We start from the raw sequence: 24,447 nt of genomic DNA on the forward strand, positions 1-24,447 counted from the left end.
ACTATATCGTTTCAGCGGTAGGCGAGATCATTCTATTCCCATAATTATTTTAGTATCTAACTTTGGACTGAATGCTGGAGCGGCTACTAATCCTGCCTGAGAACTGGCTCCCAGAATCCTGTCAATCAAAATTATTTTTCTAGTAACAGAAACCGATGAATAAGATAAGATAACTGGATAAGAACCAGTTCAGGGGTAACAAAACTGGTTTTAATCTTCTAATTTTTCATTTTACTATCCTCAGAAAGATGTCTATAATACGATGTGATAACATTATTTTTACCTAGCTTTGGATTGAATGCTGGAGCTGCCATTAATCCTGCCAGAGACCTGGCTCCCAGAATCCTGTCCATCATGGGTGGGTGGCCAGAGGAGACTTTCAAGGTAAACAATATTTTTGGGTTAGTTGAAAAATATTTTAGTGAATGTAAGGAAGTATAAGAAGCTTTTTTACTTTCAGAGGGATAAAATGAGTGGTTTCAAAGGTTTGTGGGGGGTAACCTAATGTATTTTTTTTAGGAGTTTCAAGATTGATGGGAGTAATTATACTGACTCCCTCCCACTTGGACTTCTATAAGCTTTATAGTACAATTGCAATTCAATGTTGGAATACATTTCTATTAACTTTCTATGTTTTAGCCTTTAAAATAGGATTCGAAGTTTCACCTCTAAATAAACTTAATCTAAAATAAACATAAGAAGTGTATGTTTTGTCAATAAAGTATTTTGGGCCCGTTTTCGGTAAAAGTTAAACTGTTGAATTTCTGTCAAAAATGTTTTACATAATTTATACATTTTTTTAAAACTATTATTTTTAATCAACAGAATAATCGTTTCCTTCCAAGTTAAAGCAAATTTAATAACATCTTTTGATCTGATTTTTAACCTTAAAACTAGGGGTGTAAAATGTATTAATCTGGTTATTTCTGGAAAGATCCTAATAAGGACATCTGTAGGGTGATACGGAAAGGGAAATGTCAATGGGACGGAACAACAAAAGAACGCGAATTTTCATAGATAAAGGGATACGAATATATTATGCATAAGTTAAAATACACTTTGTTTTCAAATTTGTTTTAGTTTCCTGAATTACTCTATCCCAAAAAGATTCAATAATATATTTCTAAATTTTTGCTACTCTCCACCCTTCCACCTATTATCTAAAGATAGAATTTCACTAAGAAATTTGAAGTAAAGAATAGAGCGGGCATATGGGGCGAGGAACCTGTGCCAACTCTGTATTGGGTAAGACTATAAGGGTCAGGTAGTAGTCTGGATTATACATTTAACCTTATACATTTATTCACAGAAAATAGGTGGGAATATTGTTTTTTTTTGTTCATTGGCTTATCCCGGCATTCCTGAAAATACGTATTTGTTGTGTAATATTAATTAAGCCAAATCTGTTTGTCCCGCTGTTTTTCTTCAGGAACTAATTTTTATGTTAAATTTAATTTAAATGGTCCGTAACGCTACTGCCGATCTGCCCCATAAACTAGGACTATAACAAAAAGAATATTTTGTCCATAAGTAGCGCAGCAACAACAAGATAACAATATTTTATACAGAATGTGAAGAATGTTTTTCCAGTGCGGTGGGCGAATAACACCCGAAAATTTACACCCCACTTAAGCCCAATATCGAGTGGTTGAAAGGGGAAGGTAAAAAGGAGATCTGACTTTTTCTACTGTTCATCACCCCCCTTGGCTGTTTTAGGGAGGTCGATAAAGGGGATGTAGAACCTTCTCAAGGATAGTGTACAGGATTTATAGGGGTGTGTAACCAACCATTTAAATTTACCAGTGGGATTGATATACCCACATTCTTATTCTGCATAAAAAAAACAACATAATTGGAAAATTAAAAAACATTGAGTAAATGTAATTTATTACATGATGTGATAATAATATAATACTGAAAAAAAATATTATGTTTTTGTTGGCTATCAAATACTATCAAAGACAAACTGACAATCTAGCTAGAGAGATGCTTCACTGAAAAAAAATGTTTTCCTACTATTATGTACTTTAAAAATGTCGCTATCATTTAAAGGAGGAAGGGAAAAAAGTAAGTTGTAGTATAGATAAGATAAAGGACATTTTAGATTCTAAAAAATATAAAGTGCACAATGTAGTAAAGTATAAATAGGATATATTCATATTTATAGGTTGTCCATTGAAATAATCTGAAAATATCCCTAGAATGTAATTTTATGTAAAATTAAATAAAAATGTTTAATGGACAACTTATAAATACTAATAATTATGATAGCACATATTTTTTAAAAATATTTCCTTATAATAAATGAATTCACCAAAGCACCTATCTAAGACATCACATTTTCATTAAACACCAGCATCGGTGAACGTGGAATTGCACCAAAACATCGGACTGTAAATTGTAATGGTACCCAAAGTTGATAAAGCATGCACTCGCATTGATTATCTTGAAAACTTTGGGAACTTTTCAATGTTTGTTTCAAAATAGCAGTGTACCATCTTTTTAATCCATAATTTTAAGTTAAAATTTTGTTTATCATCATTGGGTATGTGCATCAATTTATCGTCCATTATCTTTTCCCTTAAGATCCCCCACCAAGCAGAATAATTATATGACAAGACAGAGATGATTAACACTAATTCATAATCATAATTATATTATACATGAATTAGTAGATGTTAATTAATTATTTTTTAGTACAGAAAATCTGTTTAAATTGGATCTTAATTATTTTTTAATGTTCATTATATTCAAATACCTTTCAAGTACAGGTTCTTATTAAAGATAATTAACATCATTTATCTTGAATTTTTTCTACATTAGGAATCATCGTCCGGATAGCTCTGATTGTTAATTAAAGGAAGCCTGCAAGAAATACCACGCTTTAACTGCTGAAAGACTGCCACAAGTAGACCAAATACCCCAAATTTTAAGCCTTCAGCTTCTATAACAAAAAAGTTCTAGGCATTTTAAAATGACATTTTATGTACAATGGAAATTTTGAAAGAATTGCAATGCTCATGTTGAAAACTTTAAAATTAAACTACGTGGCCTAGAAACAAAATTATAAGCTTATTTTTGTCATAAATTTAGGTTTCCAGTAACTAATTGTATTTTTACAATAAAAATACCCATTTTTATTGTCAAAATCATTAAAAAAAATTAAGTTTTACTTGCGTTGTACCGAATGTACTGTAGCCAATCAGAAGGCTGAATCAACTTAACAACCAATCACAGCTAAGCTTGTATTAGTTTACCCCTTTGTTTCCGCTATGATTTTCGTTTAAAAATGCAATTTAAATCGAATTTTTTTCATAGATTTTGACTATGAAATGTGGTGTTTTTATTGTAAAAATGTAATCAGTTACAGGCAATCTAAGTTTCTGACAAAGATAAGGTTATAATTTTATGTCTAGGCCACGTAATTTAATATTGTTTTTTCTTTTATGAGCATTGGAAATCTTTCAAAAATTCCATTGTACATAAAATGCTATTTTGAAATGCCTAGAACTTTTTTGTTATTGAAGCTGAAGGCTTTAAATTTGGGGTATTGGGTCTTCTTGTGGCAGTCTTTCAGCAGTTAAAGCGTGTTATTTCTTGCAGGCGTCCTTTAAGTCATATTATAATTGTTTGCAAGGTGGTTCCTAAAGAAGTTAGGTGCAATTTATAATGTCATTTTTAAACATGTTTATTTTTTACAAGTTGTTACATTGTATACTCATCCTATAAACTTGATTTTGGTATTTTAATTCCTATGGCTATTAGGCACAATATCATCTTAATAAGGTCTTCATAAAATGTATGTAAATCCATAGTAATTCACTTGTTGAATTTTATGTTGTCGAGGGAGTAAAATAATTTTACAAAATTTTTTTGGGTGACTTCGGAAACCCATAGTTTTTGTTGGAGGGTGTGGGGGGGGGGAGGACCCTTATTTCCATAAACATTTGCTATATTATAAGAAGATACTTTGCAATCATTTTTATTTAGCTTTTTTAAAATTTAGAATTAAACATAATTTAAATGCTATAAAGTACATATTTACTTTATGAATTTAAGATATGATATCTCAACAAATAGATCAGATATGTGTTAACTAAACTGTTTACCTAATTGTACAAATTTTATCATGTTGTGTGTCACGTGACAGTCGGTCCACACAATGCAACAGATTAAACTATTTCAAGAAGGTTTAAAAGGTCCTTAGTCAAAAGGAGCCTTATTTTTAAAATATAAATTTCTTCTTTGCTTCTATTTGGGAAAGATCAATTTTCTTCCAAGGCTACAAAATATTTCATTTTTTTCAACCAGCTGCAAAATATTTCACTTTCCCCCAGAGAGGGGAAAATGGAAAAATGTTTTCAGTTATCTTTAATTTTTTTTCCCTCTCCCACATATTTTTCTAGTTTTTTTACAAGTAGGGGAAAAGTTGGAATTTTTATTCCAGTACTATTTACTTTTTCAATTGCCCTCTCCCGGATATTTTTCTCATCCCCCCCCCCCTTTATCCAGAGATGCCATGCAGAACATACCCCTCTGCTAACGGAAGAAATTAAATGAAAATTTTCAGCAGTTTTAAAAGGACACTCGGAAACAATATTTATCAGTTAATGAGCTAACTATTCAAATTATTCACTGAGGTCACAAACTTTCAATCAATATTCAAATTCCTTGCAATTCACTTTTAGATGATCTACATCCATCCATATATTATTTGTACATTTTTAATTTTTAATACGTAAGAAAGTGGGGAGGGCGGGGGGAAAGATTTTCCCAAGTGCTTAGGATGATAGAGGTACCATCCCTCAAAATAGTTATAAGCCTTTCCTAGCCATATCGTAAGCTTTACTATAAAGGAGAGCAATATCAGTTTTGCGGGTAGCGAGATCCTTTGCTACACAAACAGACATATATGTAGTTACTTTAATAATAAATGTACAAAAATTAATGTTTAGTTGTGTACATAATCCAATCACTGTATTCCAGTTCAGTTCAGCATTCCATCGGTGATGGTCACATATATTTTAGTGTCCACGTAAATCTACTTTCTTCCCCATCACCCCCCCAGTACAGCTGAACGTGAATCACCCCCTTTCTTATCTTACCGCAAATCGTACCAAATTGTACTCACCATACATTTACCTAGCTTGCCTGCCAGCACCACAAACCAATAGGATAACAGATATAACCACGTGATACATAGAGCTAGAAAACTATTGGTTATAGGTCCAGCCAACCACAGTGAGCATTGAATCACGTGACAACTCCAGCCTGGTGATTGGTCAATTAAACAATAAAGAACGAAAAATTGTGAACACGTGCACTAAGTTGAAGTGTATTAGTTTAAACACTACCGATAAACACACAAGTGAATTTCACAAGTTACAAGTCAATTTTTTGTCTATTTTATTTTTAATTAAAGTGAAAATAAATCCAATTGACCTTTTTTTTTACATAATCTCACTTATCTTTCAGAACCAATCACCGAAATGGCGGAAACGGAGGCAAGTGACAAAATCAAGGACATAGTTTTTCAATATGCCAACCGCTCCAATGGCAATATTGGAGCCACAGTGCTCGTCAACATCCTATCTAAGATCATGAAAGGTGAAAACAACTTTAACACCTCAGACCAGCTCGATAGAATCAAGAGGATTGAAGATGATCTGGAATTATTTAAGCAAGGAGGCGGAGACAATCAGGAGAAGATCCAAGCTATCCAGGACAGCATCAACAACCTGAAGAGCTCAATCCAGAAATCTGATTCAGCACTGAAGACCAAGGTAGATGAAATGATTATACACTACGACAATAGAGTGGAGAAACTAGAGCAACTCTCCACCCTACAGATCCTACAGATCAATGAACGCGAACGGAGAGACCGATCTTTTTCGATCAAGGTCCACAACTACGCAGACTATTCAACATCTGGTCAACCGCTAGTGCAACATATCTTCGATAAACTGCTGAAACCTTGCCTTGTGGATGCCAACAAGCACGGAGATCTAGATGAAGTCCCTGATTCTTGGATGCAATGCATAGAATACGGCCACCCATTAGGCAACAACAGGGACACAACAGCTCCACGCAATTTTATAATCCGGCTACGCTCAAGATACTACCTGGACGCAATCTTGAAGTACAAGAGAGCACATGTGGACGGCCTCAACGAGCAGAATCTCTCCACCAGCAAATCATACGCAGAATCAGTCCGATCTGGCAAGCTCTATCCATGCAGGATAGGTATAGATACTACTGCCCTTGACAGGGATGTACTGTCCTGGCTCTGTCGACACAATGAGGTACACCGAGCATACCTGAGAGGTCAGCGCATCGTATTTAGCCTCAGAAACAAACAGCAACAATTTTTCACCGTTCAGAATCCATACGGTCGCACACTCAAGGAGCTTATCTCTCCGGTGATCGATGAGAAGAAGTGGATAAGATCCAAGAATAAACAGAGCCCTTTCGCACAGCCAGCCTACATTAACGGTCGATCTAATGAAAGGCACCTGCTTGATATGCTAAACCCAACGAAACAGAACCCCCTACTAATAGATGAAGAAGACGACCTAACTGAGGAAGTCATCATAGAAGGAGTGACAAATATTGAGGATACAGATAACAGCAGGAAAGCACCGGCGGCAAATAAGAAGAGGAAGCATGCTTTCACACCGCTCAAACTGTTCGATGAAAACAACAGAAGCCCAGCCGTGAAGCAGCTGAAATTCAACACTCCCGTACAGAATAGATTCGGAATACTACCTCCAGAAATTACGCTGGATGCAGAGGACTCAATTTTACGTCAGCTTCCACAGGGTGGACCACTGCAACAAAGAATTAATGAAACGAAGGAGAAGATTAATACGGAAACGGCTAGCTTAACGGACAAGATGGTAGACAATGCTATGGTAAGCGAGATAGCTCTCACCCTCATCGAGAGTGAAATGTCCGACCTAAAGAAGAGAAAGGATTCGAGAACTTCCTCTACAGAGAATACTAGAAGCACCTCCAGGAATGTATCCCCGTCCATCGATACAGCGATCAAGGATACCTCGACAGAGGCCACTGAAGACGAGGAGCCGAAGAAGCAAAGGAAGCCGCGAACATGCCGCAGCTCACAGCAAACCAATGGTAACTGATTAACCACTCGCGGTTCACTAACAGTTGGAACTGCGACACAATACCTGATTAACCACCCGCGGTTTTACTAACAGGTCATCTATACACCTGACTAACCACCCGCGGTTTATTAACAGGTCACATACATACCTGACTAACCACCCGCGGTTTATTAACAGGTTACCTACACACATGATTAACCACCCGCGGTTAAATATCAGCACCCGGTTATTATCATTATCATGCATTAAGTGCTAAGTTAAAATAAATGCGGGTAAATTTTCATAACATTAGGCCACCCGCGGCAAGTTATATCCACCCGCGGATCAGTAATGCGGGTATCATAAACTAAGATCTCCAGGCCACCCGCGGCAAGTTTTTCGATCAGCATTATGTCATACGAACACTAGGCCACCTGCGGCGAGTCAGGTCCACCTGCGGCCCATATAATCAAGCAGGTCCAACCGGCAAGTTTTTACTTAAATATAGTTTCTTTAGTAATCATAGTATTTGATAATGTATATCATTTAAATGTAACATAGTAATACTCGTTCCATTTTTTCTTTTTATTATTTTATTATCTGTCGATACTAGGGAATAGTAATTAATATCGCATACTTTGTAAAAGTCTAACTAACACAAAAGAGCTCTTAATTACATAAAGGGTGTTAATATTTACGTCTATAATATTTAGTTTCATTGGCGCTTCTTTTGCCTCTAGCGAATTAAGAGCTAATGATTTACACGGTTTACATACACCCCAGCAAATAAGTAATATTTTTTCACGCTTTTCTTTCCTTTTTACAAACTCGTACAATTTTTTGACCGACATAATCACTTTATTAAATTGTATTTTATAAAATCATATAGTTGATTTCTTTTCTTTACATAATCGAATAGTTTTGGCCGACATAATTATTTTATTGATTCGTGCGAATTAAGAGCTAATGATTTACACTGTTTACATACACCCCAGCAAATAAGTAATATTTTTCACGCTTTTCTTTCTTTTTTACAAACTCGTACAATTTTTTGATCGACATAATCACTTTATTAAATTGTATTTTATTAAATCATATAGTTGATTTCTTTTCTTTACACAATCGAATAGTTTTGGCCGACATAATTATTTTATTGATTCGTATTTGGTTATTTTGTTATTTTGTCAAATCGTATAATGCTTAAGAAATTGTATAAATCATAAACGATAAACCTTTTGAGATCTTTATAATCTAAAACTGATATATTCTTTTCTTTTACAATACTACCATTTGATATGATTTAAATTGTCTATGTTTATTTTATCTCTTTTTCATCTGATAGTATTAATTATGATTGTATCCTATATATTAGGTACCTAAGCGACAAATTTAAAACTTTAGTAAAATTTTTTTTGATAGGAAGAGGGGAACTCACTCGGTCAGCTTGGGGGGGGGGGGGAGGGTAGAGTCCGAGGAGACTGAGATGCAATTTGACCATTTTACCAGACCCAAAGTGGTTCCCTTGGGGGGAGAACAGGGGACGGGTGGGAGGGGGAGGGGGTGGACCAACAGGGAAACATGTTTGGTTAGCCACGGTGTCAATAACATTAAGGTGTGTAGTAAATTTGATTTCGAAATAAGTTTTAAGACATTACAACCTGATGGAGGATGAAATAGTAGCTAACAATAACAATAATGATGATGATATTAATGTATTAAGAGAAACGGTTCGTGCCGAGGTTAGGGCCATTAATGTCGACGATAATAACGTAGCAAATCTACATCAATTAATTAACAGGAGCATTCTTGAACTTAATGGGGACTTAAGATTAGATTTGAAATGTCAAGTTCTTTACGGTAGCAATTACTTAGAGTTTGTCGAGGATTTCAATTTACCTTCATGCGATTATTATAGCGAAGAATCTATAAAAGACTTCATGAACTCTACTAACACAAGGTATCTGTCCACTTTTTCTATTAATATTCAGTCCATCTTGAGCAAGTATAACGACATTTCGCTATTCATTGACAACTTAAACTCAGGGAAGTCCAAAGTAAATATCTTAGCAATGCAAGAAATATGGCACTCGGTAGACTTAACATTCAACGGTTATCAGTATTTTAAGAAAAATAGGACGTTAGGAAGTGGAGGAGGAGTAGGTTTTTTAATAAGTAAGGGCATAGCTGTTACAGTAATGAGCGATGAAGGATTCTTTAGGGACCGAATATATGAATGCATCACCTTAAACATTACCATAAGTAATCAGAAATTTATATTACTCAATATCTACCGTCCCCCAAATACCCCAGGCATACCTAGGAATACAGCCATTAACGATTTCTTGGAAATACTTGAAGCACACCTAGATTTTTTGAGCAATCTTAATATACCAATAATTATATTTTCGGACTTTAATATAAACCTTTTTAAATTAAACCAACCCAATTCCGAAGCCAGTTCATTATTTAATAGCTTAATATCAAATGCATTTATCCCAACAATAAGTAAGGCCACTAGGGTAACAAATAATACCTTTTCATTAATTGATAATATAGCCTGCAAAGACATCATAGGAAAAGTAGATTTATGCGGCATAATACCAACCAATATTTCAGATCATTACATGTTAGTAAACCTAATCCAACTAAAAAACCCTCCAAAGAGTTCGCATAAATCTTCTTCTCATTCTAAAAGATCTTTCAATGCTGAAAATTTAGAAAAATTCAGAACAGAGCTAGCGATTACCGACTGGAGAGAAGTGATGAATGAAAAGACAGACGTAGACAGAGCTTACACAATATTTATTGAAAAATTTTTGAATATTATGAATAAAAACATCCCTCTAAAACCAGTTAGCAACAGAGAGCGCAACACACCGATAAACCAACATATGGACAAAGAGTTAAGAAAATGTAGGTTAAAAAAAAGACAATTATTTTTAGCAAGTAAAAATTCATTAGAGGACGCAGAAAGATATAGAAGTTATAGGAACAATTTTAACAGGGCTAATAGAAAGGCAAAAAAGTTACACTATAGAGAAAGAATACTCGATGCAGGTGGAAATTCAAAAAAGCTTTGGGACGTATTAAAGGATACAATGGGGACCAGTAAGAAGGATACACGGATAGAGTACATTGAAACCGAGGGTACTAAGATTTATAAGGACATTGAAATAGCAAACAAGTTTAATGAATACCTAGCGAATATTGGTCGTAATCTCACTCCACTGCTACCCAAAATTAATAGTAGCACTTTCCACAACTACCTACCTCCCCCGGCCGAAAATAGTTTCTTTATAAGACCAATAACCGAAAGGTTTTTATTAGAATTAATAGGAAACATGAAGCATAAAAAAAGCTCTGATGACAATGATGTCAGTATATACCTAGTTAACTTTGTAAGAATAACTATAATTAGACCGCTTTTGCATATAATAAATCTTAGCTTTGAAACAGGTAAGATGCCTGATAAGCAAAAGGTCACAAGGACTATATTAATCCATAAGAGCGGACCATTTTTCTTACTCGATAATTATCGAGGTGTCTCATTAATAAATAGTTTTTCAAAAATTCAAGAAAAATGTGTATATATACAATTAATGGACTTTTTACAACAGCAAAGATTCTTTAATAAATTACAGTATGGATTCCGACCAGGCAGGTCAACTTATCATGCCATTTTACATCTAGTCAACAAAATTACAGCGTGTCTTGCATCTGGGAGAATCGCCATGGTGGTTCTTCTAGATGTAAGAAAATGCTTTGATATGTTAGATCGTAGCATTCTTTTAAAAAAACTAGAAAATCTGGGGGTTAGAGGACATGCACTAAAATGGTTCGAGAGCTACTTCAAGGACAGACGCCAAAAAGTTTTTTACAAAGGAATAAATTCAAATAACACTGTAACGATTGATTGGGGAGTTTTACAGGGGTCAATATTGGGCGTTTTGCTTTTCTTAATTTATATAAACGATATTAATGCATGCTCGGAAACATTATTAAGTTATTTATTTGCAGATGATAATTGTGCATTTTTAGAAAGCGACAATTTAACGAATCTTATTAATTTAGCGAACACAGAATTACCTAAATTATTAGCTTGGTACAGTAATAATAAACTCCTCCTCCACCCGAAAAAAACTAAGATATTAATCTTTGGACTTCCCAGAAATGATCGTTTTTTAACTAATATAGACCTAGGACTCTTAAATGAATTCCCGGTTTATTTCGATATGAATGATGAAGGACAAAATTCCCCGGAGAAAATTACCAAATTAACGCTAACCCCGAATGAAAAGGAAAAATTTTGCAGACACCTTGGAATTTTAATTGATAATAAGCTGACTTATAAATATCATCTTGACAACTTAAGAATAAGGATAAGTAAAATTATATTCTCAATGAAAATGATGAAAAATTTATTACACAAACGCCATTTGATTTTAATATATAACGCATACTTGAAATCTTTATTAGACTACTGTTCCCCGTTATTTGTAGGAATTCCAGAGAGTTATATTAAACCTATTATGAATCTACAAAAAAAGGCAGTAAGAATAATATGCAGAAAGGAGAATAGGGCTCATACTAAGGATTTATTTATTGACTTACACATACTCCCCTTCAAGAAATTAATATTATATAACACTGCCAGATTCATGTACCTTTATAAAAACAAAAAGGTACCAGCAACTTTTGACGATACCTGGAAACTAAATAGAGAAGTCAGAAATAGAGAACTAAGGAATGATAACGATTATCATGTTCAATTTACAAACCGTTCCTATTTGAAAGCATTACCGCTTTACCGATTTCCAGTAATCTGGAATAATTTACCAGCTGAAATTAAAGCCGTAGAGAACAAGAACGAATTTAACAGGAAAGTGTTCTTGCATTTATTACTAAGATAGGAAAATAGCTGCGCAATCTTATCATATATAACGCCTCATGTTAATAGTAAATTATAATTATAAGGTCAAGCAAATCATTGTCATAGCAAATTAACAAACACACTCTCAGTCTTTTAGAGTAGATGCACATGATATATATACGTGTGTACTTCTCTTCTTAATTTATTAAATTATTAAATCATTAAATTTACACAGTGAAAGTCGACGCAATCGCAATCACCTCATATTCTCATATATCAGCAAGCTATGAACAGAGCTTATTTAAATCCTTAGACAACAGTTCATAAATTGTCAACGGCAGTGATACCTTTACCAACTAAAACTTAAATAGTTGTATACGCAAACACTTTATAATTTATCGATCAAATTACGTAACACCAAATTTTTTCCAGCCGATTTAAATACTTATTAACAGCAGTCTAAATTTTTTTTTTCAAACGAACCAAGTTTAATTATAGAGTAGCTCCGGAACTATCTATCCAACAAGTTAAGTTTCATATAGTCGCAAACGTAGACACTCTATTTTTTTTTTTTTTTTTTTTTTTTTTTTTTTTTTAATTATTAAATCGAATCTTTCATCGTGCTAAAACACTTAATAACAGTGGACTAAGCATAGTTATAGAGTAGCTTTGGATCTATCTAACCAAAAAAAGATAAATATTGTGGAGTGACTAGTTTTTAGCCGATTGATTTTTTATTAATATCATTGTTTGTTTTATTAATCATATAGGAGTATTCAAATTAGTTTAATCATTCTTGCACATAATAGGATGGTGAATATACATATTTATTTGTTTTGTCATAAATGCATAGTTAAGTTAAATCTGATGGCAAATGAATTAAATTGAATTAAAGTAAACTAATCCAGAATTTCGACGCTAGGCTCGCGTCGCTCCTCGTGTTCAGACTCGGAATCCTCTTCGAAGGTAGGGCCGTCGGAGATCTCTGATTCAGCACGGGGGGCGGCATCGTCTCCAGCTTCGCCTACATCGGACCTGGCTCCGAGAAGGCGGTGCAGCCGAATACCTTCGTCGACAAGTCTGAGTGACTCGCGGTTGGGTATCTCCTGCAGACTTGCGCGAAAAGCTAACCGACACGCGTCGCGAAAGCTAGTGCGCAGGCCCTTCCCAAAATAATACCAGTCAGCAATTTCACTTGAGTAAACTATCGGCGGAGCTGGCAGAGGGTCTGGAACCGCAAAGGGAACAGGGCCGTCAACCTCGGGTTCGGGAGATGGAGCCAGGACCTCCTCTGCGGCGTCGATCAATAGCCGTAGGTTGCTATGATCAACCATGACAGAAAAACTTAGTATTTAACTTAACGGCAGATTTAAAAATACACGTAAATTTTATGGTAATCGTATGAGCACCGGAAGAGCAATGATTAGTTAACAATAAAGTCGCAATTAAATAGAATTAATCATGTCACGTGACATGTCCCGGCAAGCCTTTACAAATAGGTCTAATTTACCCCTATTTTTCATATTAAATAATAATAAACAAAGACAAAAACCGGCCGGGTCAAAGATCGAAAATTGCGCAAAGGCAGCTTCCTCCCCAAAGTCAGTCTTTTTTCTCCACCCCCCTTTTATTACCACCCGGGTCAACCATTTTTCAAGACGACACTTTCGGCTTCTTTGACCTCACTGACACCTCTAGTGATTTCTTAGTATTGCTGTCAAAGGGAATAAAAAGGGGAAGGGATGCTAAGGATGGATTTCCCGGGAACCTAGTAACAACAACAACACACGCCTATAACATATGGGTCGTATGCTCGTTAAATACATTGCTGTATGAAAAATGAACGCGTGTGTTTATGTGTATGTTTCTGTTTGTGTGTAGGCAAAAGCCTCACTGGCCACCCAAAGCTCCTTAGCCTCCCCAATTTGCACGATACCTGCTCTACCCCAATATTAATATCATCATACTACTCAAAAATATTCTAAATTCCTGGAAATGTTAAAGGTTAAACTGAAATTCAGCGAATTTTTCTACACATATTTTCTAAATTTTTAAATATCTTTAACAAAAATCAAACCCAAGGTCAATTTTTTACTCTCGGCTTTAGTCTCCACAAAATTTCAATATTTTAATAATTTTAAGAATGTCTTAACGATGCCTTGAATTTAGAGATCGAATCACTACTACACAATTCACAATTTAAGTAAATTAATTTTAGTCGACACTGTGGGTCATGACTCGGTCATTTCTACATGACCGAGCCAAATCTAACCAACGATTTCACCTGGGAACCCCACCTCCAAACCCCCCCCCCCCCTTTAACCCACCAATGGGAAACCAACGGTCACATGGTCACACCGTGCTCTTTGACGCTTGGATCTGGTGCAAGTCGCCTTTTTCAGGATAAGGACAGCACGGTGTGTGGACTAACCAAATGGCATGTCGGTCCTATGGACCATAATCACAGCAGTGATTGGTGTGATATTGTTATTTATCACAACCACGACATCCCCTATAGGCAACCAGTAGATACATGATATATGGATGCAATTATACTTTAAATATAAATTATAAATTTTACTGTAAATTGTAATAGTATCTTTTGTAAACGGATGGACTAACAGCACGCACAGTGTTTTTACTCAATCCGTATAGCCATATGGCTATTTTCCATTGTAATCATTGTATTCTTCTGTTTTTCCGAAATAAATTATTATATAACAGGCTACAACTATTTTCTGAAGTTTGCAATTTAATTACTTTCCTAATACTAATATTAAATAAATCTATCCTTTAATTAACGTATTGAACTAATGGTTTTAATCCTATAATAAAAAGTATTAATGTTTTTTTTTGTCTGAAGCTTAATATCTCATTAACTACTTAAATAATAGAGTTTGCCTTTTTTGGGAAAGCTTCACTTGGGTCTTAAGGTTGTGTTAGGCTCTTTTATCCTTAAATCTTAGTCTTTGCATGGTTTTAGGCTATTTTTCTGCCAATAATGTACTCCTTTGAAAACAGAGTTCCTAGACGCTATGGGCGCAGCAGCTTTAGTAATCTATATTTCAATTAAGATTTAAATAAATTGTTTGCTAATCAGCATCTTTAAAGAATTTCACAGTTTATTTTCAAATAATAATGATAATATTTGATTCAATATTTATTTAGATAAATAGTTATCATTGATATATTATCATACAGAAATTCTTAGAAATTAATAGTACATCTTTGTTACAATTAATAAGTAAATTTAAATTTAAAAATATCGCTGCTTTTTAAATATACTTTTATTTGCAACAATAGGGTGTGGCCAGCTCAACCGTTGTAGAGATCTTTATAGACAGACAATTCTTTTAAATTAGAAAATATAAAATTCTTAAGTGTTTTGTTCCAAAAACAAATTTAATCGAATTTGGCAAGTAGAAGGAAACTTAAGACAATTTAATTTTAGCAAAACTTTTATCGAGCTTACAAAGGCATAATTTTCGAAAGATAACGCCAATAGCCCAATACCTGTACCTCAAAAAAGAAGGACAAAAAAGTTATACAGGCAAAATTGTGGAATTTGAAATGATATGAGAAGAATTTTCTAAATAATGGCTCATTTGTTGACAATATTTAGGACATAAATTCTTTAAATTCATTTACAATCATTTACATATTTCCTTTCCCCATAAAACTGATAACTTTCTGTATATTAGCTACAATAAAAGTAAAAATTTCTACCAATCTGTTTTGAATGATAATGTAATCAGTTAAAAATTTCATATACTTTTGTTCCAATAATAATCATTACTTATTTAGAGGAAAAGTTAACTTATTTAAAACAAATGGCTACGCCTCTATCATCTAGGGGCTCTGTACTCGACGCGGCAGAAAAGGGATAGAACAATAACTGAAAACCATCCCAAGACTTATTTGAAACCAAAGTAGCTAAAACTATCACATGCCCTATGTAAAGCCGACCTAAAAATGAGAACCTAATTGGTTCATTAGTTATTGAGATCTTAAGATTCAGACAAAAAAAAAACCTTACTACTTTATAAAATGGGATGTACGCCTATTTCATTTAAAATTTGGACTGTATCATATTAACAATCTTAACAATTCCTTTACAATTTACCATCTCAAGTTTTGTAAAATTCCAAACATTTATGAAAAATTTGTATCTGTCACACATTGACGAGTAGAATTACCCAGGGCTCGGTAGCCGTACTTTGGCCTCGACTAAGCCTCAAATTTAAACCCGATTGGAAACTTTGAATTATTTTCCCAAATGTTAAAGCCATATTTAAGTTAGGTTTAGACTTCCAGTTGAATTTTAAACTTGTGATGGTTGATTTCCCCAAGGCTTACCGGCGTATGCCGAGCCCTGGAAAATCTTACAATACTAATTTCTCGCAGGGCTCAGCAGTTGCAAATTTGAATTGCTGATAGCATTTTGATTGTTGTCTCAGCAACAGCTAGGTCAAATCAAAAATCTGCGGCTGTATTTTCGGCTTTCAGTCGCCACCAATCTTAAAGCGACTCGGATTGTTAGATGACCGATTTTTCAAACGTAGTTTTCCGATTATTTGGGGAAGTATTGCCCACAACACACCCTCTTCTTACTATTAAGAATCTACGATTACCTAACTTAAAATAATTTTTTTTTCTAAGATTCATTAAAAATATTTTTGGAAAAGTATAATCATTTACATATTTTGGGAAATTAGTTAAAGGCAAAATATCATTCATTAAAGGAATTCTAATAAGATAAGAAAGTTTGCACTTTCAAAGACCTATTGTTTTCAAAAATTAAAGTTCTAATTAACTCTGTAGCCAGACAATTATATAATCTTGTTGATCATTGGTGCTTTTATTAACATCAAATCGACAATCAGATTAATATGTCAATACTTATAAACACATTTAATTATTAAGATTTAGATTGAAGGCAGCAATGCATAATTTTAAACTAAATGCCAGTGAAAATTACAGGAAAATTAGCCCGATAACAGCATGTTAGCAATAACCACTTTCCTAGTATGGCTTTGCCTCCGATTAATATATGCTTGATTAGAACTGGTTCTCAAACATACTGAAAAATACCTTTCGTATCGTATTATAGCCAGATTTCTACTTTTAATATTGATGCAGCTGTCTATAATACGATGAGATAAATAACACGACAGGCTACAATTGAATCAAAACAAAAGTAAGTCCCGAGCTCAGGGACCTATGTATGGTGAAATTAGACATAAAAACATGATGATTCCAGGTAAAACCAAAATTTTCAGCAGGATCTTTTTGAGAAAATTAGATTTGAAAATTTCAGGTTAAATTTTCACCCCCTAGGAGTTGTCATATAATCATAACAAGAAAAGCTAAGATTATTTATTTAAAATTTTGAACAACTTTGCTTTTATGAAGTCTTTTATAAAACCTCTCTATATATGATTTATTTAAGGCTGCATTTCCGTGACCTTAGCAAAGCAACTGATAAAAATGGCCATTAATTAACTCCCTTCAGGAGTGTTTTATGAAGAGCTTTATAAAATCAAACTTGTAATTTTTGCTTTTCTTGTCTTGATTATGCAGAAACTCCTAGGGGGTGAAAATTGAACTTGAAATTTTCAAATCTAATTTTCTCAAAAAGATCCCTCTGAAATATTTTGGTTTTACCTGGAATCATTATGGTTTTATGTCTAATTTCACCATACATAGGTCCCAGAGCTCGGCACTTACTTTTATCTTGGTTCAATTGTAGCCTGGCGTGATAACTATTACTAAATGAGACAATCTATAATACAAAGTAGAACGATGCCTGTCTGTTTGTTTGTAGCAGGTTCTCCTTTACAGGGTAGCTTCTCATAGGTCCTGGGAAGGTTTATAACTATTTTCTTGGGGGGTGGGACACCCCCAACCCCCCTAAAATGAAAAATACGCCCCCCCCCCCCTAAAAAAATTTTTAAATTAAAATGAAAAATACCCCCCCCCCCTAAAAAAAAAGTTCTCCCCTTCGCAAAAAAAATCTATTTTTTTTTAGATTTTTCTTTTAAATCTAAAATACGTAAAAATTGTTTGATTAAACCTCTTGGGGCAAAGCCCCTAGAGGCTAGGGGCGAAGCCGCTAGTTTTTACATAAACTATTAACATGTTGTGATTCGATATAATGCTTTTAGGTTTGAAAAGGACATGTTAGAATCTTTCAAAATCCTTACTATAAATTCCTTTTGTCCTAATATACACATAAAATTGTCCACATTCCTAATACATCATTATTTACATTATGACTTTCAAAAAAGTATGATCCTTCAATATAACATTATTAGTTGCATTGCTCCTAGTCTGAGATTTATCAGCTTCAATTAATAAAAACCTTACTAATTAATACTCTATAATAAGATGGCGAGTTTAACCCTACTAAAATAGGAATTAAAAGGATGTACTTGTTCAGGGGCTATAACCCCCCACCCAAATTATTAAATCAATTTTATTTCTAGAACTTTAATAATCAATAATCTTAATAATCGATATTTTAATACTTGAATGTTTCACTAGATTTTCATGTTCCCTGATAAAATGATTCTCGCAGCTGGCTAAGATAACGAGTTCCCCCATTCATCCTTTTACTATATGAAAGAACTGACCAATAAATGAGATAAATTTTCAATTTTTCCCTTGTCAATATATCCTAGTATATCCTTTATCCATTACCATAATTTTAATAATAAAAATAGCAAAAAATCCGCTAATTAGATAGAGTTCTCTTTCAGCTTTACGGTAACACCATTGAAAAGTCCTAATTATTGTATTTGTAGTTATTAGTTTTTCAAAGACGAATGAACAGGACGAAAGTACTTTTCAAAATTGCTTCTACTTTGTTAATTAGCTTTTACAATTCTTGCTGAAGAGCTTAAATTCATTATAATTAACGCTTTCATTAATATAATTTAGAATCACAGCTTCTAATCATACTTTTCATTTACATTATCTAAATATAGTGAACTTTGAAATATATGCTAACACATACCTTAAGAAGCGGTACTGTATTATTTTCCAAAGTGGACTAGCAACAAGGGGGGAGAGGACATTGGACTGTTAATTACACAAGTTCCCAAAGTTTTATAAGCACGTTTTCTTATTTCTAACATAAGTAGCTGTGTCCAAATATTTCAAACATAGAATATAATCTACAGAAGGGGTTTATAATCAATGGGAATGTACATAATTTAATAGTCCATTGTCTCCTCCCTTAAGATCCCTGTCTAGTAATGAAAGAGAGTTGAAAAGTCAGGCATCTTAAAGCAGTGAAGACAAGACATAAAGAATTAGTAACAGCTTGTTTAAAACATAGCATTTGATAATTTTTTCTAACTTAATATTTTCACCTGTCATTAATGAGTAATTCTCTGATTTAATGACTAGGGTGGGTCGATTTTGGACATTTTTTTCATAGACCAAAGCGGGAACCTGCAAATGATTTTTAGAAATTTAATACACCTCTGGATCTGGAAGTCCTAAAACCGCTGACGACCAGACATTCAATTATATAGCTATTAGTAAATGAGAGTAAAAAATTTATTGAATGAAAACTTTGGCTTCATGGTGCTCCTAGGAAAGGCCTTGAGGTTTATTTTAAGGTTCATTGAGAAATGTCTAACTTGTAGAGGTTTTTTGAGATGTTCTCAGGCTAGGAACGAGAATTTTGAAACGGACAAAAGTTCCTGATTCTACTCCTCAATGCCTTTCCTGTGAGCACTATGAAGCCATAGTTCTGATTCAATCATTTTTTTTACTTCCATTTACAAATAGCTATACAATTTTATGTCTGGTCGTCAGCGGTTTTAAGACCTAAGATAAATTTTAAATCATCCAGAGTTGTATTATACTCATAAAAATCACTTGCAGATCCCCGCTTTGGTCTCAGAAAAAAATGTCTAAAATCGACCCACCCTATTAATGACTAATAAAAAATGCTTATTTAAAAAAATATATTAATATATTACCAAAACATGTGATGTTTTAGGTGCGCGACTATTGGTTCTGGATTCCCACTGTTCTTCCATTCGTTGGTGGACCCCTAGGTAAGCATGATTTTAAGGGCTCGTCAGCTGCCTGTAAGCCACGGGGAAATCAACCTTTTACAATTAGAAAAATCAGCTGGAAGTCTAAACCTGACGCAAATGTGTCAAACTCTCTTTTTTTTAATTTAAAAGTGTCGAAACTGATTAAATGTGAGGCTTAGTCGCGGCTGCCGAGCCCTGATAATAACCTACTGTAATGCTTAAAGCACAACTTACCTAATAAATAATTTTTACAAGTTTTTTTTTACGATTTTTACAAATAATTTTGGAAACAGAAAACTAACATAACACTCTCCAGAATTGTTTTCTAGTATCTATATGAATACCCGCAACAATTTAAAGTGAAGTCATGAAAAGCATTACTTTAAACATCTATTAACTTTTAATTCTTTTTATCGTAGGAGGTTTGATCTACTATGGAATGATCGAGATGCACCACGACGGTGACAAAATATAAATATTTTCATCACTCATTAATTAAATTATTCATGCCAGATTTTTTATGGTACTAAGATAAAATTTTTAATAAACAACTGTTGGCCAAATCCTGTAAAATATCTAGGGGCGTTCAAGCTTTTTATTTTGAGGAGGGTTAAATGAGGTTTTAAAGGTTTCATGGGTGGGGTGATAATCTACTGTTTTTTTTTAATCTAGGGGGATGAAATGAGGTTCCACCACTTGACCCCCACCACCCTTGGACGTATAGTTTCCTTATCCTTACATAAATATAATGATGTATGTAGGCTTAGGAAACCCTCTAAGCTAGCCTAAAAAGGATTTATTTCATTATCTTAGCATTTATAAATATATCTTCCATGATAAAAAAAATGCACAGCCAATTCAAGTTTCTTACCAGGGATAAAGTTTATAAAGTAGTTTGCTGCCGAAAGTAAGTTTTAGAATACTGACAAGTAATTTGTAGAGAGGTTTCGCGTTTTCTTAAGTCTTAAGTCAATTTAAAATCATTTTAAAGGTTTTAAGTATGTAACTTAAATTAAAACTACAAATCTTATCTACGAAAAATTACTTTAAGTCAATCCAGCAAACTACTTTAACATTAAAACTATCCCTTAACTCTCTAAATTTACCTTTAAATGTCATATCTAATATGTATATACCTATAGACATATTTGCAATACTAAACTTTTATCAGTATACTGTTGTATAATATCTAATTATCTTTTAAAATATGTCTAACCTTTTAAAAAATGAACAAATATGAATATTTTCATTCTTTCCTCTTTGAGGGACAGGCAATTGCATTCTTAATAGTAATTTATCGCATGGTATAAAATACAGCTTTACGTGGATATAAAATAAAAATTATAAGTTTAAACCCAGTTTTGTTAGCACTGCCGGGCCGGAGGCCCGTGCCAACAAAACTGGTTTTAATTTTATGATTTTTATTTTATCATTCGTTAAAAATTGTCTATAATACGATAAATGTTTTTTCTCAGTGTAGCCTAGAAACGATATTAATCGGTTTCGAAGCCTTACTGAAAATGATTTTAAGAAAAATATTCTGCGTCCTTGTTCTTACTTTCATTTTTTTCTGCGCTTCCTTTTTTTTCTTTGAGTTTGCCTTTGTGCAAAATTTTATCTTTTTTAATATGTATTTAATTAAGACTTTCAACTATGATGCAAAATAATAAATTCACCAAGAATAAAGAAATAGATCCGTTAATAGTTATATATATGTCACATTCCACGGATATTAAAATAAAAATTTTAAGATTATAACCAGTTTTTATAGCCCCAATGGGCCAAAGGCCCAAGCTAGCATAATTGGTATTAATTTTATTATTTTTATTTAAATATTCGTGAAAATTTTTCTGTAATACGATGCTTTAAATGTTTTTTTAGTATGGCTGAGAAATGGTTCTAATCCAGCGGATATCAATCGGTTTCAAAGCCATACTGGAATAAAAATTAATTGAGAATTAAAAGATGCACAAGTTTTAGAATATTCTAGACTTGTTTTTACTATTTCTTCCAAAGAGAAGTAAAATATCTAGTGGCTATGAACTAACAATTCCTTTATCCTTGCATATTTGCAAAGCACCTTTTAGCACACATTTTGCAGTATCTGCAAGATTTTTACCACCTTATCTTGCCAATTTTTTTTTATTTAGCAATATTTGCTCACTGTTTTACAATACCTTGTCACAATTTTAAAACATTTTCAGTTAAATTAAAAAAGATGAAATATTACAAAATTTAATTTAATTTTTGAGTAAGATAAGGTGGTACCGTCCTAAAAGGCATTTCTTTGCATCAAAGACTCCTGAAAGGGCTTCACTACACAACACCTAACACACAAAAGCACAAAAATGAGTGGTTCCTTAATTCAAACTTTAACAGCAAAGACAATTATGTCAACAAGTAAAGCAGCTTTCCATGGATATAAAATTAAAAATTATCAGACTAAAACCAATTTTGATATACCCCAGGGGCTGACAGCCCGGGCTAACAAAACTGGCATTAATTTTATGATTTTTATCTTAATATTCGTGGAAAAAAGGGTTTGTAATACAATGCTTTGCATGATATTTAGTATGGTTGAAAACCGGTTCTAATCCAGCGGATATTAATCGATTTCGAAGCATACTGAAAAATCTATTACGCACCAAGAAAGATTCAGTAATTTCAGCTAATATCCTCTTAAACGTTGCTTATGAAGTAGAATAACAGTTAACTAATAAAATGCTGCAAGAAAAAACTTTGAAACCACTATTTGTAGTTGATATGTGGTATTCGGCAACCGTGAGCCATGTCTATGGCACCCCTGATCTGGGGTTCGGTGTAGGGTCAATGGCCCTCCCCCGAGTCCTGGGGAAGGGGTCTAGTGACCCCCTCCCTACGCTTAGAATTAATGATTTGAATCTGTCATGTTTATTATGGTTAACTGTATTCTTAATTCTCCCCCACCCTTTCCAGGGATGGGGGAATCATTATTGCCCAAACTGACCATTGTATATGTATTATTTATGCTTTTATGTTATGATTATTTATTCCTATCCATGTAATTATTGTTTGTTGTATATAACTGCAGTATCTCTTAACCCTTCAATAAAGTGACAACTGAAAGTAGATGTTGATCATTATCTAGTGAAAGCTAGAGAAGCGTAGCTTCTCTATAGTAAGGTGTCCACGTCTGTCACACTGCCGTAATCTAATTGAACTCCGGTGTCTGCCATTTGTCCTCGGCGGATACCACAACTTTGGTGACAGCTGTGTGAGATTACGGCGAACCACAAGTGTAGAGCAGACGCGCATCTGAGGCTAAGGTACTCCCAGCAGTGAATCTGGCAAAACTGACGCAAGCAACCTGAATTACCCACCCTGGACAGCAAAGTTTAACTCTGCATCCGGCAGTTGTGGAAGCGAAACAGCGAAATCTGACGAATAACCGCGAGCAGCGCTGATATCTAACGGAGAATTGAGCGCCAAAAGGGCTGAAACAGGCCTGCGGACCGGCTGAAACAAGCCAAATACGTGTAGACGGCTGAAAATAGGCCAACTTTACTGCAAGAAATAGCAGGATCCGAACCAGTGGCGCTAGCAGGACGGGACATTCCCTGCCGCCGATAGGCTGAAACATGCCACATAGCTGCAAGCTGCGAGCTAACATACGGGTGTAGTGCACCAGAACAGAGAAAAACTACGTCAACCCCGAGTATCCTGAGAAGCTACAACGCAGCCACCCATCTAGAAGACAGATATTATATCACATTTGCAGGGATTACCACCCTAGTGTGATGGCCAAACAATAGATTTATGAGCAAAGCTTGGCAAACAAATTGTTGTGTTGTGATAAATCTAAGAATAGAACAGGCTTGGATTACTGTGTATTGTGATAACAGCTAAAAATAGAACAGAGTTGGTCAACAAATCTGTTATGCAATTGTGATAAGGACAAAAATAAAAGCTAGATGTAATATAATCAAAACAATCTCAAGCCCACAGCACAAAAACAATACACCCCTTATTCCAAGGGAAGGGGAGGGGCCCCTCTCCATTGAAGGCAAATACAATCAGGGTGATATAACAGATAAGCCTAAGATTAAGAAGCAAAGGCCCCATTACACCAGCACACAATTACCCCCCTCCCTCACAGTGGGAACGGACGGAGTTACCCCCGTCCCCTCACGCGCTTCCCCCCTTCCTACCCACACTAGACTAAGTCCGTCTGTAGTGTGGAGCTAGCGATCGGATACACAGAGCGCCATTCACGGGTAGCGCAACAGAGTGCGGAAAATATCATAAATCCAACGGACGAAGCTGACCAATGAGAGAGCGAGCTGAGGGGTGAGAGCGCGTTTTCCCCGTGTGCGCGGATTTGACGGCGCGAACGCGCGTTACAAGGACAGAAGATTCCACGCACACACACACACACACACTTTCA

The 24,447-nt window shown here is 34.4% G+C and overlaps 1 protein-coding gene across 2 annotated transcripts in view; it reads left to right on the forward strand.

The window, feature by feature from the left end:
- LOC145313812 (aquaporin-9-like) overlaps positions 1–22,077 on the forward strand; it is a 31,305-nt gene extending 9,228 nt beyond the window's left edge. Inside the window, exons 8-11 of one of the 2 annotated variants that reach the window (XM_080153428.1) lie at positions 288–384; positions 2,053–2,067; positions 19,985–20,042; positions 20,444–22,077. In XM_080153428.1, the coding sequence (XP_080009554.1) occupies positions 288–384; positions 2,053–2,067; positions 19,985–20,042; positions 20,444–20,499 (226 nt within the window). In that variant the 3' untranslated portion in view covers positions 20,500–22,077. The remainder of the gene's footprint in view (positions 1–287; positions 385–2,052; positions 2,068–19,984; positions 20,043–20,443) is intronic. The other variant, XM_080153429.1, reaches the window with a different exon arrangement.
- Positions 22,078–24,447: the final 2,370 nt, after the last annotated feature.

This window comes from Acartia tonsa, chromosome 3 (genome assembly GCF_053477335.1).
Source record: "Acartia tonsa isolate MP-2025a chromosome 3, ASM5347733v1, whole genome shotgun sequence".
Taxonomy (NCBI): domain Eukaryota; kingdom Metazoa; phylum Arthropoda; class Copepoda; order Calanoida; family Acartiidae; genus Acartia; species Acartia tonsa.